Below are 17674 nucleotides of genomic sequence, written 5' to 3' on the forward strand. Positions count from 1 at the left end.
GTTAGGTTATAAATTATAAAATTAGTGGGTACTTCCGTGCACATCACCCTTCGTCTCCACTGTGTCTTACCACCACCACAGAGACACCCATGACACATCACTTCCCATTCTCCATATGTGGATGCCGACACTCGATGTTCCATTAGGGAGGTGGGAAGAGTAGCGATTGAACTCCTCCCAAACCTTCCATGTCTGTTCATTATTTGTCTGTAATGGATTCCACTGATTACAGTGATTTTGGAAGATATGCCCAACCTTCTGTCTTCTTCTTTTGTTCTTTATTCTGAGGACACTTGCAGTCCATTAAAGGTATGGTATTGTTTACTACCTATTGAATCATTTGGAGAGTATTGTTGGTTCTATTCAAATAATTTCTTATTACCTCGAACTCCAGGTGTTTGATGCAGGCAATACCCCGACGTGAATTCGGAGAAACAACTTTTTACACTCAAATTGTATGTTTTTATTTCCAATTTGTCATGCACTTTCTCAAACCCACAATCAACCTTTTCAATTCATTTATGTATGCGGTTTTGTGGTTTTTTTTGTTGTTGTTTAGAGTAAATTATAGGAAATCAACTGTTAAATTGACCTAAAATTCCATCTACAGGAGTCATTCAACGATGTTGGACAAATTAGGAGGTGTTCACAGTAAGGTAAGGTTCATGGCTGAATATGTATTATAGTTTATGTTATTTATCTATTTGAGTTTACTTTAATATCAATGCAATCAAGAATAAAAAATATGTTCTGCGACTACTAAAGGAGCATCAGACCTTTTTTTTGCCTTATTTGATTTCGTTGCTTATTTGGTTCTCCATTCTGAAGCTTAGTAAAACCTTAACTGAATTATCCCACCAACTGTTTGTTAAAATGCCAAATAGACATTTTAGACCTATTACATTATTATTTCTTTACTCTTAAGTTTTTCGTGTATATTAACTGATTAAAGGTGTTATTTTTGTCAGTTTTTGAACTGATAAGTATGGACTTCAAACCTGGCAATCTTTCAAGAGTACAAGACCACCAAGGCGAAGATCACACATATTCTATGAAAATGTCTTCCAACTAACAATGACAACAGGAGAAGTACCTCTAATTGTTGGTGTTAAGTACCTAAATCCTCCTTCAAAATTATCATTTATAAAAAAATCTAATTACTTATATTTATTGTCTGGGCGAATATGTAATTCTGCATTATTTTTATTTGTATGTACAAATTCGGACTTAATTTGTAAGCATTAGTTGAACATTTTCTGTCGGATTAGATATCATGTTCAGCTGCTTTACAGGGGAAGAGTAGAAAGTGCGGGCCAAAAGTCATCTTATTTGGGGTAAGAAGGAAAAAATGGGCAACGGTCGGATGCCTAAACTTAGGGTTCTTGCTTTACAGTAGGCTTATTTCAAGAGCATGACGTACTACTTTTTTTTTATCAAAATATGTCCAACTTGACTTCCGAATTCAGTTCTTGAAATCTTTTTGAAATTATAAATACTGTTGTAAATATGTCAGGAAAGATGATGACATCACCAAGTAGAAAAAAAATGGAGGATATTGTCAAGGTGCATAGATGAGTTTTTATGTTGCAGAGATGAAAGCTAAGGGTAATTTTCGTAGTGACAACTTTCCTCATGCTCCCAATAACTCACATGGTCAAAAATTTAAAAATGAACTGTTAGAATAGTATTTGTTTTATATAAAAACATGAAAACAATCTTTTTTATTCTTTTCTATTTTAATGTTAAAAATGGATATTTTTCCAAATAAATAGGAGTTGAAAACTTACAATGTTTACTACTGACTTTGTTTTTTTATTTTTTTTATTTTTTAACGTTATATTAGTGCATCTGCCTCTTACATGTATGTTTGAAGGTAAAAATCAATATAACCCAAATAAAAGGCAATTTGCACTGATATAATTTGGTAATTTTTTTTACTATAAAGTTGTTAACCAAGAAAATGAAAACATAATGCTATAATTAATATTTAAATAAATGTACAATCTATATTTCTTGCACTTGTAGTTAGCTATTTTCAAAAGTTCCTTGCTACAACAATATAAAATTTCCACTCGCAGGCTGATTCATTTATTTTGCCTTATAGGTTGTAACTATTGTACCCATCAGGTGTCCATTGGTGGTACAACAGGTTGCTTAGCTGCTGTCTTTTAAAACCAATCAAACTGAGATGAATATTTGTGAAATGAAGTTGTTTTTTAAATGTATTTCAGAAATGTGTGATTAATTATCAGCCTTTTGGTTTCTTTCTTTCATAACCTAAGTAATGAATTCTTTTGAGTATCTTATTCTAGCCCCTTACAGCTTGATTAATATAATGAAATACATGTGTAACATGTCTATTTCTAAACACAGCTTATTCCACATTCACAACATAAATAGTTCACAAATACATTCTGCCCCTTGCGAAGCAAGGGATACCCGTCTAGTTTGAAATATAAAAGTTAACAGGAAAAATATCAATAGGGTGTTATATCAAATAATTAAATGGATGTCTGTTATTACCAAAGGGCTTGTCGTTCAGCGGTATCAGGTGGTGTCCTTCTTCTTTAAGGTCAACGGTTCAAGTCTCATCGTGTTCATATGTGGAACTGCTATTGTTAGCATAGGAGTAGATTAGATTTTTCAATTAAAGAAAATATATAAAATGATTTGTCGATTAAAAAAAATATATAAAATGTTTGTTCTTACGTTACTTTTTGATTTAAGCAACTTGAGTCATGGCCCACATCTATACATCTAATTTTTTGAAAGACCCTGAAAACAAAATAGACTTGATTTATCAAAAATAAATATATGAATCTGTCATAATTTTTATTTTTTGATTTTTTGTAATTCAAAATCCAATCGTTGGTTAAATTAACAATCAACAAGGCATTAAAAAATGATATATAAATTTTGTGAAAATAAGACACGATTTATAAATTTTGTTAATGAACAAATATATTATTAATAAATTTAGTAATTTTAATACAAAACTTTGGTTTTAATTTCATGCAATTGTCTAAAGGAGTTCATAAAGTGATAAAAACAAATTATCATATATAAAAAATAAATCGTGTAATTATCTTACATATATAAATACCTTTTGACAAACCAAAAAATTATATTTATCACTTGTAATATTATACCGTCACATCATTCAGCTTTTGAGGATTACGATCTAAAGAATTGTTAATATTTTGTAACTTAGTTATGATTCGATTTGGCAGCCGTAAAGAAAATATCCATAAAATATTCGTCACCGCCGTTTTGCGCGGATAAACGATTAATATATATATATATAATTTTATTACGTTACTTATTCATCTAATAATTATTATGGAACCCTTTTTACATTTGTCTATTTTTCTTAAAAATTAGGGTTTATTCTCTTAAAACAATATATTTTATAAAACTTTTAACCCCATTATAACAACTTAATGTTATTAATACCATTTAAACCATAAAAATTCATTTTAAAGATGCAAGTGTATATAATGTCATAGACTTGACTCTTTAAGCTCAATGTGCCACACTTAGTCCTTAAACTAAGTCATTCTAACTCGAACCACCACACAAAATCAAGAAAATGAAGAAAGTAACTCAAAACTCGAAAATTCTTTATTGCTCTAAAGAATTCACACTCAATTACAAGGTGTGGATAAATGAAATGTGAGATCCATATATATATACATGAGGCAAGAAGCTATTATATACATGAGGCAAGAAGCTATTAGGAACTATGAGGCAACTTCTAGAATGTTTTTGGATGATGACTCTTCATGGGCCTTTTATTATGTTTGTAGAGAGTTTCTAGAATTTTTCTATAAAAGACTATTCTAAAGGAAACTAAAATAAATGGAAAATATATCTAAATAAGGCATGTTGTTACAATAAGCTATATAAAAGCTACACACTAAAACACCCCTTAAAATACACACAAAACCATAATTTGTGCTTAAATATCCATTTTTGTATTTTTTTCATTTTTAAATGAATACCAACTTGTGCATGAGTACTTTCCCAAGTAAATGATCAATTTTTATATAAAGTATATATACCTAATTATTTTCAAAGTATACTCAAATCACTTATAAACCAAGTGTGTCCAAAATGTACAATACGTCTAGAAACTCGTATTTGTATAAAATACATTTTCAGGGTTATTTTACCTTTTCATTTGAACCCAAATTATAAAAATATGTTTATATTATGTATTAACTTCATTTTTATAGAAAACATATGTATTTGTTGCGTAAATACATTTGTAGAGTATTCCTGATACATCTTAAAAAGTCGTATTTGTATAAAAATACAATTTTGAGTTATTTACTTTAGTTATATTTACCCAAAATCATAAGTAAGTATTTCATTATTTATAAAACTTATTTTTATATGGTCTAACATGCATGCATGGATTGTTTTATAAAATATTAAAACATATTTGTACTTATAAAGGGTAGTAGGATATGCTATGTAAGTATTCGGTACAAAGCATAATGATCACAAACCAACTAAAAAGCTAGTTTTCGCTTTTCGATTTTGATCATTCGGAAGTGTTTGAGCAAGTTTGAAACTACCATAAGGTATTATACCTCCATACTTGAAACAAAAAATTATTAGAAACTCTTGTACCGGTCCCAAATAAGAAAAACTAGTTAGAACATAACTTCAAAGATTTTTGAATATTTTACGGTCTTAATACTGAAATCAAGTATAGTTTCGGTATAAGCTTGATTCTTGTATCCAAACCAACAAGAATTGAACAAGGGGTGATTTTAAACTTAATCATACCTTATGAAGATCAAATCCTTGTTAGAAGCTTCAAACTCGAGCTTTCAAGACATTCATTCTTTTTTTCACTGGAATTGCTTGGTTAATCTCTTACTTGGAGATTCATTTGGATGATTGGAGAGAAGTCTTAACAACGTATGATCCTTAAACTCCAAAATCTCTCTCTCACACACACACACAATTGTACACATAAGTGCACAAACTCTTTTTTTCTCTTGTTTTTACTAGCAAATAGTTTCATATACATTAAACATTAATTAAGATATCTATACAATATAAGCTCTAAATTCTTAACCATTTAATTTATATATATTTCACATCATCATCATAAGGTTCTTACTCTTGTTTGGGGTGGTGTCCATCATCATAAGGTGGCATTAAAACATAATCTTCAGATACATACCCAATAGCCTTAGCCATCATATCCCGTGAACAAGTCACCCATGCCCTATGCATCTTCATTGTTGCTTCGCACACTTACTCTCATTACGGTTAATTTATACCATGGTCTTGCATAGTACGTAACTCCTTTGTACTTGGTAATTGTCCAAATACCTTGTGCAAATATATATACATACATACACTACTTATAATTTTTCACAATACATTTATCTTGAGACATCTTTATTTCTTAAAACTTGAATTCATCAACATGATGACAATTCATATGAGTATGTATACTTGATGGTCCGTCCTCCATGGACCAGAGTGACTCTTTTGAAGTAAGCATACTTAGAGACACAAACAATTCGTAAGTTGATGACTGGGAGGTGTTTCCGGGCCAACGCTTCGATAAAGTCAAAGATGTTTTAGGGTAGCATATTGTAAATTATATCTAGTTAATGGCGAGATGATAGCGTACCTTGTGAAATCGTTTTAGTCGTTTATTTATAGCCAATATGCAAGGATAATGACCTCTTCCTCCACCGAGCAGGTCTAAGGTCTTGTCGCATTAATGGTTTGATACTCGAAGGTACATCGATGTGTACATTGTAGCCATCTAACAACTATTCGTTGGAGGTCAAAGGATATGTCAAACGTCAATCATAATACAATATTACCATGAGTTCCAATGCTCTTTGGTACTATTACGACATCATGTACGTACTTTAGTGGTTATCTATGTGGATCCGCATATATGCATGGATCGGTACATATGTATGATGTATGGCTTGGTACATGTACCCTATTAATACTAAAAAAAAAAAAAAAAAAAAAAAAAAAAAAAAAAAAAAAAAAACTGTACCATTAAACGATATATCTCATTAAAAGTTTTATATATAAACAAAATATAAAAATGCAATGCCAAAAGAAGGTGCAACAATAATATCCAAATCTACGGTAGTTTGATGCCAATATGAAAATTAAGTTTATAGTTTCAGAAAAACTAATTAATTAATATAGATATAAGTAATTTTTCTCTCAGTTGACTGCCACCCCAGCAGATAAGATACTGGGATGACTAATAGTCTCTTGACTGGCAGTGGTGGTAGACACTTGGGTCTTTGTAAGCTTCAACACCTGCACAGCTTCCTCCACCTTAGCAGCCAAAGATTCCGGCGACTCCAAAAGCAGAAGCAGTTCGGAATTGTCCATTTCCAACAGCATTCCGGTGATCTTTGCAGCAAGATCCGGCTGTAATATTAATATATATTTTAACCACCAACAACAACAAAAAAAAAAAAAAAAAAAAATTGAGTTAACCATATCCAGATTTATATATATATTACAAGTCAAATGTTTACCAGAGATTCTTAAATATGTATACCTTGTGTTGGTTGACGAGGGGGTAGAGACGTTCCCCCAGCATCTGTTTTTGAATCTCTGGGGAAGCAGCGGCAAGCATACTGCTCAACATCTCTGCTCCTTCGCCAGAATTTGAAGGTGAAGAAGAAGAAGATATCGTTATTCCTTTGTTCATGTCACGTGAAGTACGTCCGTTTGGTGCATACTTCACCTGTCCTGTCCGCTGCATCCATATATAACTTGATAATTACCACAATTAATTTGTTGAAGAAAAAACTAAATCATTAATTAATTATCACTATTATTATAAAGTAGCAAATGAAGTAGATGAAGACCTGTTGATTGCTAGATGATTCCTTTGAAGTCTGATGATTAGGATTAGGCTGTTGCAAATGTGGCACATATGGAAGAGTATGACCACCCTGTGGCGGCGGCGGCTGCTGCTGCATATGTCCGTTCATCCTCCCTCTATTTTGTCTATGCGGTCTTACACTGTTAGGAATCTGAAAAAGGAAACATTAAATGCAATGAAGCATGTTGAGGAATACGCTTAGTGATCATCACCATGTGAAAGAAACCCTAGAGAACTTACAAAAGTAGGGTATGGAGATGGCTGAAAAGTGGGTCTTGTTGGAGGTGCAAAAGCGTTAGCCCTAAATCCTGGTCTGATTGCCATAGGTTGATACATGATCCCTGGTTGTGGAGCTACTTGTGAAATGATACCAGAAGGAGCTGTATAGTAATATGGAGAATAGCCACTAGGGATCATAGAAGATGGGCCCACAAGTCCAGCCATTCTTTGTGCATAATGAATCTGTAATTGTGCTTGTCTCTCTTCTTTCCTTTGAGCAATAGCTACATACAATGGCTTTCGATGGAACATGTATCCTGTAATTAAGCATCATTCAAGAAATACATATGATCAATAAATAAAAGAAATTAAAGCAATGAGTATATGGTAATTTAGGTAATTGATCACCATGTAAGGTATTCACAGCCTTGGTTGCTTCGTCTGGTGTAGAGAAGCAGACAAATCCAAATCCTTTGCTAAGTCCTTTGTCATCACACATTAATTTTGCAGATGTGATTGTGCCACACTGACTGAAGTGTTCTTGCAGCTCATTTTCTGTGACATCATCATCAATATTCTTCACATAAACATTTGAACCCTGAAATTAAAAAGTAGTGATCAATTTCGGATGAAAAGGTTAAGGATTCAGAAGGCCATCTCCTATATATTCAACTCTAGTTGATAGTTTGTCATATGAATATTCATGACTATAAAGTTTTAACTTTTACAAATCATTTATTCTTTAAAAACTTTATTTAATCATTTATCACTTAGTTTTTATTTTTATGTGCACTTTATAAAATCTTAGTAGTAATTAAATTACATCTTAAATTGACTAAAAATATTATAATTTAAATAGTATATATGATACCAAAATAACAATTACTTTAAATTATTTGCAAAAAAAAATAATTTTAAAATTGGGTGTCTTGATTCGGCGAACCTTTGCCAAATGGGTACGACTCCTATTGGTTTTCTTGCATTAAAGCAATTCACAACCTATCACTTATTGATGGAAAAATATTTGCGAATAAAATCAGTAATTAAGGGTGTTTGGATTAGCAATTTTCAAGGTGATTTTATCCGAAAGCCTGTTGTGATGGTCCTTGATGGTTATTTTCTTTTTTGGGAAAATGACTTAAAAGCCCAACGAAGTTTTCAAACCGTTCAAAAAACCCAATCATGTTTTGTCTGTTCAAAAAAACCCAACAAACTTACCATTTTGTTTAAAAAACCCAACTAAATTACATTTTCCTGAAAGTCAAATAAGAGAAACAGATGATGTGACTTATTACTGTATCGATAAAATGACTTGTTAGACCAACAAAGTTTCCAAAACGTTTAAAAAACTCCAATCATGTTTTGATTGTTCAAAAAAAACCCAACGAACTTAAACAAAACAAAACTGGAATTTTCTGAACAGTTTGGAATTTGTTTGGACTTTTTAGACAAAATGTTAAGTTCGTTGGGTTTTTTTGAACAGACAAAACATGATTGAGGTTTTTTGAATGGTTTGGAAACTTCGTTGGGTTTTTAAGTCATTTTCCCTTCTTTTTTCAGTTGGAGTCATTATGCGATTTCATGCCATTTGGACCTTTCTACGCCCTCATAAGTTCCCAATTTGGTTTTTGTGTAGGAGGCTTGTTTTTGTTGTAGCTATCTCTTGAGAAAAGAAAAAAATAATAATAAAAGACCATTGATAGTCTGCCACATGTCTAGATAATATGTTTGTAAAAATTTGATACATGTCTTGATAATAGTCTTGTTCAATCATTTAGGACATAAAAAAACTAGTTGGTAGCTGGTAGAGTTTTGTTAAACACAATTTGATGTAACTTTTGAATTTGAAGCGTTCTATTTAAACTAAATGCTAAAAGCATGTATTGCCAAACGAAACTTTTTGTTCAAAACCAAGCGTTTTGTCAACCGCTAGAGACTCTTAAACACTCATTATGTATTAAACATGCCCTTAATCAGTTATGAATTTTATTTATTTAATTTTTGTATTATTTTCTTCATACAATGGATAGCTAAACACATTATCAAACATAGACTAATGTGACCTATAAATAATCTTTGGTAAAACAAAACTTTACCGCATTTATATACTTTGAGGCTTTGTTTTATTTAGTATGCGCTTGGAGAGAGCTTATTTCATAGTTTATTTGTTTTACTTTATTTATAAATTATTATCATTTTAACTAATAGTTTATTTGTTTTGTTTCTATTGACAGATTATTAATATATATTTGGTGGTCAATATACTTTTATGTTTACTATCTTTAACCCCTTCATCTTTTAATATTATTTTATTTTTGAAATAACATTTATAATAAATATATAACATTTTCAATCTTTAATTTTTTTTATAATTATGACGTAATAATTTTTTCCTATTTTATGTTAAAAAATAAAGACCAAGTATAATTTTATTGTTACTTTCCTTTGTTTGTGACATTCAATGTCTATAAAATATGATGTATGTTAAAAATGACTAATTAAATGTAGGAGATTTTATATAACATTATATATATATATATATATATATATATATATATATATATATATATATATTAGATAAAATAAAGATAAAAAAATATCGAAAGATGTAACCATTCAGGTGATATAATTGAAGATGCTCTTATGTCAGATGAAAAAACTGATGAACAAACTTTTAATACGAGGATGCTATTAACTGAAATCTAATTGATAAAGTTCATTTGATTAATAATGAGGTTTTATTTTCATGTTCAATGGCATCCACTATGCATAAATTTTAAGGTAGGGGATGAACAAAATAAATGTTAGAACCAAACCGAACTAGAACCACATATGCAATTTTGTTCGATTCTTGGTTTCGTTTCTGACAGGTATGAGGTATGACTGCAAGTATTAGGTATTACGAATATGGAATTGAAATACCTTCATAATTTTTTTCGCATTTTTTACGAGTTCTTTTCTAGCATTTAGTTAATTATCTTGTCTCCATTTTAGGCTCAAAAACCATCTTTTACAAAAAAAAAAAAAAAAAAAAAAAAAAAAAAAAAAAAAAAAATGTATGGGATCGGAATGAAAACCCAAACCCATCACACACCAACACCACTAAAATAAATCAAAATTAACAAAAATTCCATGTTCTCCTTTCGCCGGTATAGGTTGGTAGTTCTATGGCAAATGGAGATGCCAAGAGGGGACAAGAGAGTTAGGTGTTTGAGGTGTCTATCAATGGGTTGGAAGGTTCTTTTCGTTGTTTTCAATAACTTATAGAAATGGTCATTGGGTTACCAATAATGTCATGAACCACATGTGAAATTTTTGGAAACCATTCAAATGAACCATGTCACAAATTCAAAAGTTTAACTAAAACTATATATGGGTATAAACCACAACTATATATGGGTATAAACCACAAGGAGCAATATTGTAACTTAGGGCATCCACAATAGGGGTTTAATAGGAGTTGAATGGATGATGATTATGATTGAATAGAGGTCGAATGGAATATGGGTGATGACATGGAGGAGTGTTGAATGGATAAGTTATATGATCATTAAGTGGTTGAATGAAATTAATCTTTTTTTTTCAATTAAATTTCAAACCAAATATATATGTAATCATATTTTCGTATTATTTTATATTTTCATATTATTTTTTTTATTTTAAACAAAAATAAAATTAACCATATTTTTGATATTATATTATTTAGGTTTCGTGTTTTTTAATTAATATATTTTTAAGTATTAAATGTTTTATGTTTCATAATTTTTACTTAATGTATTTTTAAGCAATGTATTTTTTTAACTATGATATCTTTTACTTTTAAATATATAATTATGTTTAAAAATATAATGATGATGATATGAAAATTCATTAAACTTTGTTGGGTTTAATGGTTTGGAGATGTAAATGAGTAAAATTGAATAAAAAGTTAAAATGATGATGTGGCTATGATGTGACAGATGTGACAATCCATTGGACATTATAGAGTTCAATCTGTAGAGTTCAATGGTCTGTGACGCTAGTAGTCTTAAATTAATTAATATAAGTTGATGATGTGTAATGACAAATGGTAAAACGCTAGTAGTCTTAAATTAATTAATATAAGTTGATGATGTGTAATGACAAATGGTAAAGTGCCATTGAGATGCTAACTCTCCCATTTATTCATATAAACATCATCCCTTTCTCTCCTTCATTCAACTCTTATTAATCATGCATTGGGGATGCACTAACAACTAAAACAAATTTGTAACTATTCGTACCTGATATTTTGCTATTTGTTCTTTCCTCATGTCCTCAAACTGACGCCTCAAAATTTGTTCTCTTTCTGCTTTCTTCTGAGCCCTCGCAACATATAAAGCCTTTGAACCTGAACTCACAACAAATACCTCAGGCTAAAATAACGCTAGCAAGTTGCCTATAAAAACAAACAAATACCCACAAACATAATCATATATACCAAGATTCATCCCGTTCACATCTTCCACAGCCTTCCTAGCATCATCTGGATTTTCAAAGTTCACAAAACCAAAGCCCCTTGAAGCACCATTGTCATCTCTTGATATAACCAAGCTCACAATTTTTCCAAATTTTGAGAAAGTTTGATCAAGAATGTCTTCTGAAATATCCACATCAAGATTCTTGATGTATAGATTTGTATACTTAGCATCAGGAGTAGGTAATATTCGATCACTTTTCTTCACGAACTTCCCTACATATCTATGACAAGTAATGGAAAATAAATAAATTAAATACTTATTGTGATCAAGAACTAATATACATTTTCAAATTTCAAAGGTAATGCAAAGTATTGGTGTTGATTAATTAGAATTAGACATACATCTGTTTGCCTCCAAGACTAGTGCCATTAAGTTTCTCAATAGCAACATTTGCACATTCCACAGAATCAAACTGAACAAATCCGTACCCTTTGCTCTTACCATCTTCATGTGTAACCACTTTACAAGACAATATATTACCAAATGATTTGAACATTTCTTGAAGTTGTACATTATCAACCGACTCATTTAAATTCTGCAAAACCAAATACAAGATTGATTAATTAAATTCAAAACACCAAACATATAATTAATTAACAATAATACTTTTCAAAATTACCTTGACAAACACGTTGCCAATGCCACTTCTTCTCACATCAGGATCACGGTGGGACCATGTTACCCTTATCATTTTTCCATACAACATGGTGTTGTTTTTAGACTCGATAGCATGTCTAGCTGCGATCAAGTTAAATGACATCAAAAATTCAAAATCAGTAAATGGTACTAAGTGATCTAACTACTTTATAAGAAAAAAGGGTTAGAATACATGCAAAAGATCATTTATAAAGATTATTCATATTTCTATGTATAAAATCGAAGTACTTATCAATATCCCAAACAATGCACTCCATGCAACCATAACAGTTTTGCATTCATGTTGATAATTAAGTCAATGACTTATATATACTCGATCGAGATATATAGATCTTTGTATGTGAAAATAGGATAATCACACGATCAGAAAATCACTCACTTTCTATTTAACGAAGGATTGTTTGTAGACAAATGAAATATATCATCAACTATTAATCTCCCACAATAAACACGCCTGAAATTCTCACGATTTTCTAGAGTTATGCATGCATGTTGCAATACACTTGTTTATAGAGGTCATAATCCAAACGTCGACCGACGACTTCATATTCATAAAAGATACATAAAATATAGTTTGTAATTCTCTTCATAATCTACGAAACGTTCTTTGGGATTCTAAAAGTTACAAAACGCACTCAAAACTTATCCAAATCGAAAACGCAAACAAGGATCAATAAATTAAAAAACTATCACTCGCAAACAAAAGATTCCTGAATTCAAAAATCAACAAAAACCGCTGTGAAAACAAATCAGGCAATTGAGATGATACGTAAAAACCATAAACGATTTTGTTTTTGATCGATCGGATATATATACAATATACGTACCATCTTGAGGAGATAGAAAGTTAACGTATCCGTAACAGAGAGAGCGAGCGGTGGATGAGTCTTTACAAACGCGTACAGACGTGATGCTCTTATACTCGGAGAAGGCATCGCTAAGTTGCAGATTATCGATCTGCGGATGCAAGTCCCCTACATACAACGACGCCGGTGGCGGCGTTGTCGTGGAAGGCGTAGGTGGTGGTGGTGTGGCCGCCATTGTTGAATCCCACTGGAGAATTGTAAATTTTCCGATGACAATGTTAGAGAGAAAGAGAGAATGGGAGAGAAAAAGAAAGAAAGAGAGAGATGGGGGAAACCCAACTACCTAAGTGGCGTTTCGGTGATGGAATTAAATTTGGGGACTAAATATGGAGAGAGGAAAACTTATTTCCTTCAAATGAAGCGTTTTTTAGGGGATGTTTATTAATTAAATTTAATTTTAATAAATATAATATATTTTGTTGATAATTGTAATGGATTTTGCATGGAATTTGCTGGTTATCGTTACTGAATTCCGATATGCGCTAAATCCCCTCACTCTCGACGAAGCGGCGCGTGGTTAACACTTTGAGTAAATTATATATTTAACTTTGCATGATATATATGTATTGTTTCTGTATTTTTTTTTAATGGGATACGATATTTATTTCCATGGTTTTGGTTTATTCGCTTAAAAACAAAATGTTATGACTATTATACCACTAATTTATTTAAAAAAATATCAAGTCAAAACACCTTGCATTTAGAAGGATAAATCAAAATCACAGATGAAAATATTTGTTCACACAACTACATTTTAGTTTAGTTTAGTTTTAATCAAATTGCCGATCATAAAACAACAGAAACAACTACTATGCCTTAAATAGCATTAAATTAGACAAAAAAAAATTATGTAAATATTACTCTTTTCTTACAAATTCATTCCATTCAAGAAAGATTAGAGATAAAATTTAAGCCTCTAAGTCGACCAATTGAGCCAAATTAAAAGTTGTCCCTAAGGAGCAAAATGGAGGCTAGCCGATCACCTGAATAAAAACCAGCCAACCGAATGGACATATGAAACAAAAAAATAATGAGATTATTTCCCAACTACTAGGTTTCATGTCACCATAATAAAAAAGACCAAAATGACCCTACTAATATATGCACCAGAAGAGCTTCAAGACTTATAAACCCTAACAAAATGCCCGCACTCCACTGTGCTGCATTCATGTACTCGTTCTTGTTGGACTTTATTGAGACATTTACATCAGCCGAACCTGAATACAAAGACATACCAAATAAGTTTATAAATTAAAACAACATAAACGAAATTACTAAGCCTCAAGGGTAAAATAGTCATTTCATAAATCGGATGATAATCATATGCTTACAGTCGTAATCCGTCCATCCGATTCGGTTCCTCGATAAATCATAAACAAAGATCTTATCTTTTAGAACAAGATCTGCATTATATCAATACATCATACGATATAAATTAACGCCTCAAGGGTAAAATAGTCATTTCATTGCTATATGTTAACCGACCTCCGAGAACAGTTATCCCATTGCTTGCTTTTTGAAAGGCAATGCATTGTGGAATACCACCATCCTGTAGAAAATCCATTCAACTATTATTAGAGTGTGCTACTTTATTATACCATTCTACTTTAAAGAATCTACCCAATTATAGCCTTGTACTTTTCCTTTCTCCTTATTAGGACACAATATTTTGAAAATTTTACCAAATTATAGTAGTAGAAAATCGGTAGATTTTTCAAGGCTTAATATACAGAAATAAAAGTAGAATGTTATAATAAACAAATCAATATGGAAGTACATTGCTATTTCTTTCATTCAACGCTATCTTATATTTAACCGAAATCATGAACTTTTTCCCCAAAAAAAAAATATATATTGCAATTATTTTGTAACAAGAATATAAACTCACAATAGGGTCTCCTGGCACAAGGTAGTTTTCAGGTTTTAGAATCATGGATGCACTGCCTGCAAAGTTTAATGAAACCTTGGGAAATATCTCGGTTGTACTGTTTAAAAAAATAAAAATAAAAATTACTTGTATATCTCAGATGGAAAGGTAGATTAACTATTTAAAAAAATAATAATAAATAAATGTTTGGAAACTACCTCGACGCCATTAAATAACATTGGCCTCCATTTAAAAGGACCGGAGTTGCTAATTCTGACACAACAGCCGTAATCTGCAGTTAATAAGTTAGACAAGACAGAACAGTTGTACTGCGTTTGACATTGATAGGACAGAACAGAACAGATTGTACTGTGTTTAAACTTTGATGTGGTGTCAATGAGACAAAATCACAAAAATTGCGATTTTTTGTTCCACCCAAAAAGATGGGATTAGGATTCACTCACGACCTCTTGTATGTGCAAAAGACAAAAATGCCCTCCTCGTGTGCATTATTAAAAATATATGCGAGAACAAATTTATAGTAATTTGAAAGAAAAACTAACCGCATCAACAAAAGGATCAAATGCTTGTGGGACAAGATATGTCAATGTTGTTCCGGTATCAACAATGGTTCCTTGATTGTCAGATGTCACAAAAACCGTAGGGTCAATAGCCAATAACTGCTCACCAACCACAATACTTTGAAGATCAAGATTATAATGAGGCCTGAAAAATAACAAAATTACGATATTACCCCTCTTGCGTTTTCTTCTTTTCTTTTCCCAACCATGGTATCTGTGACACTTTTGGCCAACTAGTTTTATTTACAACTTTACATGGCCATTGAAAGATGAAAATGACTTAAATGCCCTTCATTTGACTCTACCCTCATGCAATTTGATGGTAATTAAGTAATTTAAGCAAATAATAATACGTACTGTGATGGGACAAGGGGACTATAAACCATGGTCGGAGCCAAAATCTCACCAAGAACAAGTTTGCCCCCACCAGCTCCATCTCCACGTAAGCAATGGGAGAATACTTTTGGTGTAATTCCTTGAGCAGATAATTGTGATACAACAGATAGATCGTGTTGCCCAAATCCAAAAATCCCATCCATTGCTTTATCTGATTTCGTTAAGCCACCAGATTGATACGTACTACACCTGTCACCAAAAAAAAAAACCTAATTGTTGGAAAATTGATCAACATTGAATGCATAAAAATTGAATCTTGCAAAAAAGCGTACCCAAATGTAATAGAAGCTGATGAATTGGTAATGGTGGAAGGGTCGACAACTGTGTCAAAATGTAGAAAATCTGTAACGTAATGACCAGATGTCCCGCTATCGTCTGCATAATGAAACTGGTAACCACATTGATCGGTTTGATCTGAACATGATGTATCGGCAGTTTTGAAATTGGAAGAACATATGGAGTCTGAACATGACACCAGAGAAGCAGTTGAAGAGGTTGTAGAATCGAAGAAATTGAGGGGAATCTGAAATCGGAAACAAGGTGAATTAGCATTTAGTAAGTGTTGTGATGAAATTAAACGGTTTTTAGAAGAGGTAGAAATGGAAACGTACACCAAATCCACTCAATTCCGGACAATCAATGCAAGAACTGCAGGTGACCCATAAGATGTCACTTCCGGTATCAATCTGCACATTGAATTCTCTTGGTGGAGACCCTAATTTCACTTTTGTGAAGTACAACCTGCAAAATGAAAAATTTATGATATGGGCATATCGAAAGGGGTGACCTTACAGTATGCTATTTAATGCAAGACCAATGAAATTTGCCCAAAAATGGTGAATTTTGGAAATCAAACTTGGTGGGAATAATTTGGTACAGAGAATGAGAAACAAACAAACGAACACATCATACGGATTGACCCAAGAACAAAGAACGACAAAGTTTCATAGAATAAATAACTGAAAAGTGATTAAAATCACAAAAAAGTACAGTAATCACAGACAGAGAGGGGAAATCTAGGGTCAAAATGTGCTGAATTCAAGTCTAGAAGGAGGGATTACGAAAGCATAAAACACTGACAAACATAAAAGTGAAATGTTTTAAGCCGCTTTAGTTGTATTTTTAAAAGAAAAAGTTGATATGAAATTATGATAACCGGAAGAATTTCCTTTTTGGGATTTGATTAAATTACCCGCCGTAGTAAGGATCAGAGGTACCGGAGACGGTGAAGTCGACAACGCCGCCGGCAAAGCCTTGCAGGATTCGAGCGTGTCTGACACGGTCACGTGCCTTGAGGATTTCCAGCTCAACCGTCTTGTTCGCCGGAAAAGCCCTCACCAAAGTTAGAACCGTCGTCGAATAGTCACCTCCGCCACCATACGCCACCGAAGCAACCGTACCCGCCACCAACAAGACGATCAATAGCACAACGCCAGTTTTCACCGGCATTTTTATAATGAATTAACTCCAAATGCTTCCTTTTTGAAAATTTCTTATGCAACGATAACCATATAGATCAGTATATGTAGAAATTTTATGGGCGTTTACTTGAATCGAATTAGAACAGCGTTTACTTACAGCATTCCTGTAGAGAGAGAGAGAGAGAGAGAGAGAGAGAGAGAGAGAGAGAGACTGGAATGTGTAATACTTGCAGAAGTCTTGCGGAAGTCGTCTATATTTTAGTCGTGTGTCGGATG

General features: G+C 32.1%; 2 protein-coding genes across 3 annotated transcripts; both read right to left on the bottom strand.

Annotated features, from left to right (window-relative positions):
* Window positions 1–6040: 6040 nt before the first annotated feature.
* PAB7 (poly(A) binding protein 7) lies at window positions 6041–13438 on the bottom strand. Its single transcript, XM_079028267.1, has 10 exons — window positions 13095–13438; window positions 12230–12348; window positions 11952–12145; window positions 11571–11830; window positions 11374–11480; window positions 7520–7709; window positions 7133–7428; window positions 6876–7043; window positions 6563–6763; window positions 6041–6429 (listed from the first exon to the last, which is right to left on the bottom strand). The coding sequence occupies exons 1-10, from the start codon at window positions 13306–13308 to the stop codon at window positions 6217–6219; spliced, it is 1962 nt and encodes a 653-aa protein (XP_078884393.1). The 5' UTR covers window positions 13309–13438; the 3' UTR covers window positions 6041–6216.
* A 541-nt stretch (window positions 13439–13979) lies between these two features.
* On the bottom strand, window positions 13980–17632 carry LOC145089883 (aspartic proteinase 36-like). 2 transcript variants are annotated; one of them, XM_079028275.1, is made up of 11 exons: window positions 17170–17632; window positions 16589–16718; window positions 16250–16500; window positions 15939–16166; window positions 15564–15726; window positions 15219–15292; window positions 15022–15118; window positions 14619–14682; window positions 14465–14536; window positions 14229–14350; window positions 13980–14116 (listed from the first exon to the last, which is right to left on the bottom strand). In XM_079028275.1, exons 1-11 carry the CDS (start codon window positions 17424–17426, stop codon window positions 14105–14107), a joined length of 1470 nt encoding a protein of 489 aa, XP_078884401.1. In that variant the 5' UTR covers window positions 17427–17632; the 3' UTR covers window positions 13980–14104. The 2 variants fall into 2 exon arrangements, with proteins under 2 accessions (XP_078884401.1, XP_078884398.1); XM_079028272.1 differs by having other exon boundaries at window positions 13980–14350; window positions 17170–17631.
* Window positions 17633–17674: the final 42 nt, after the last annotated feature.

Source organism: Lactuca serriola, chromosome 1 (genome assembly GCF_051521515.1).
Source record: "Lactuca serriola cultivar US96UC23 chromosome 1, Lser_US96UC23_V15, whole genome shotgun sequence".
NCBI classification, from domain to species: domain Eukaryota; kingdom Viridiplantae; phylum Streptophyta; class Magnoliopsida; order Asterales; family Asteraceae; genus Lactuca; species Lactuca serriola.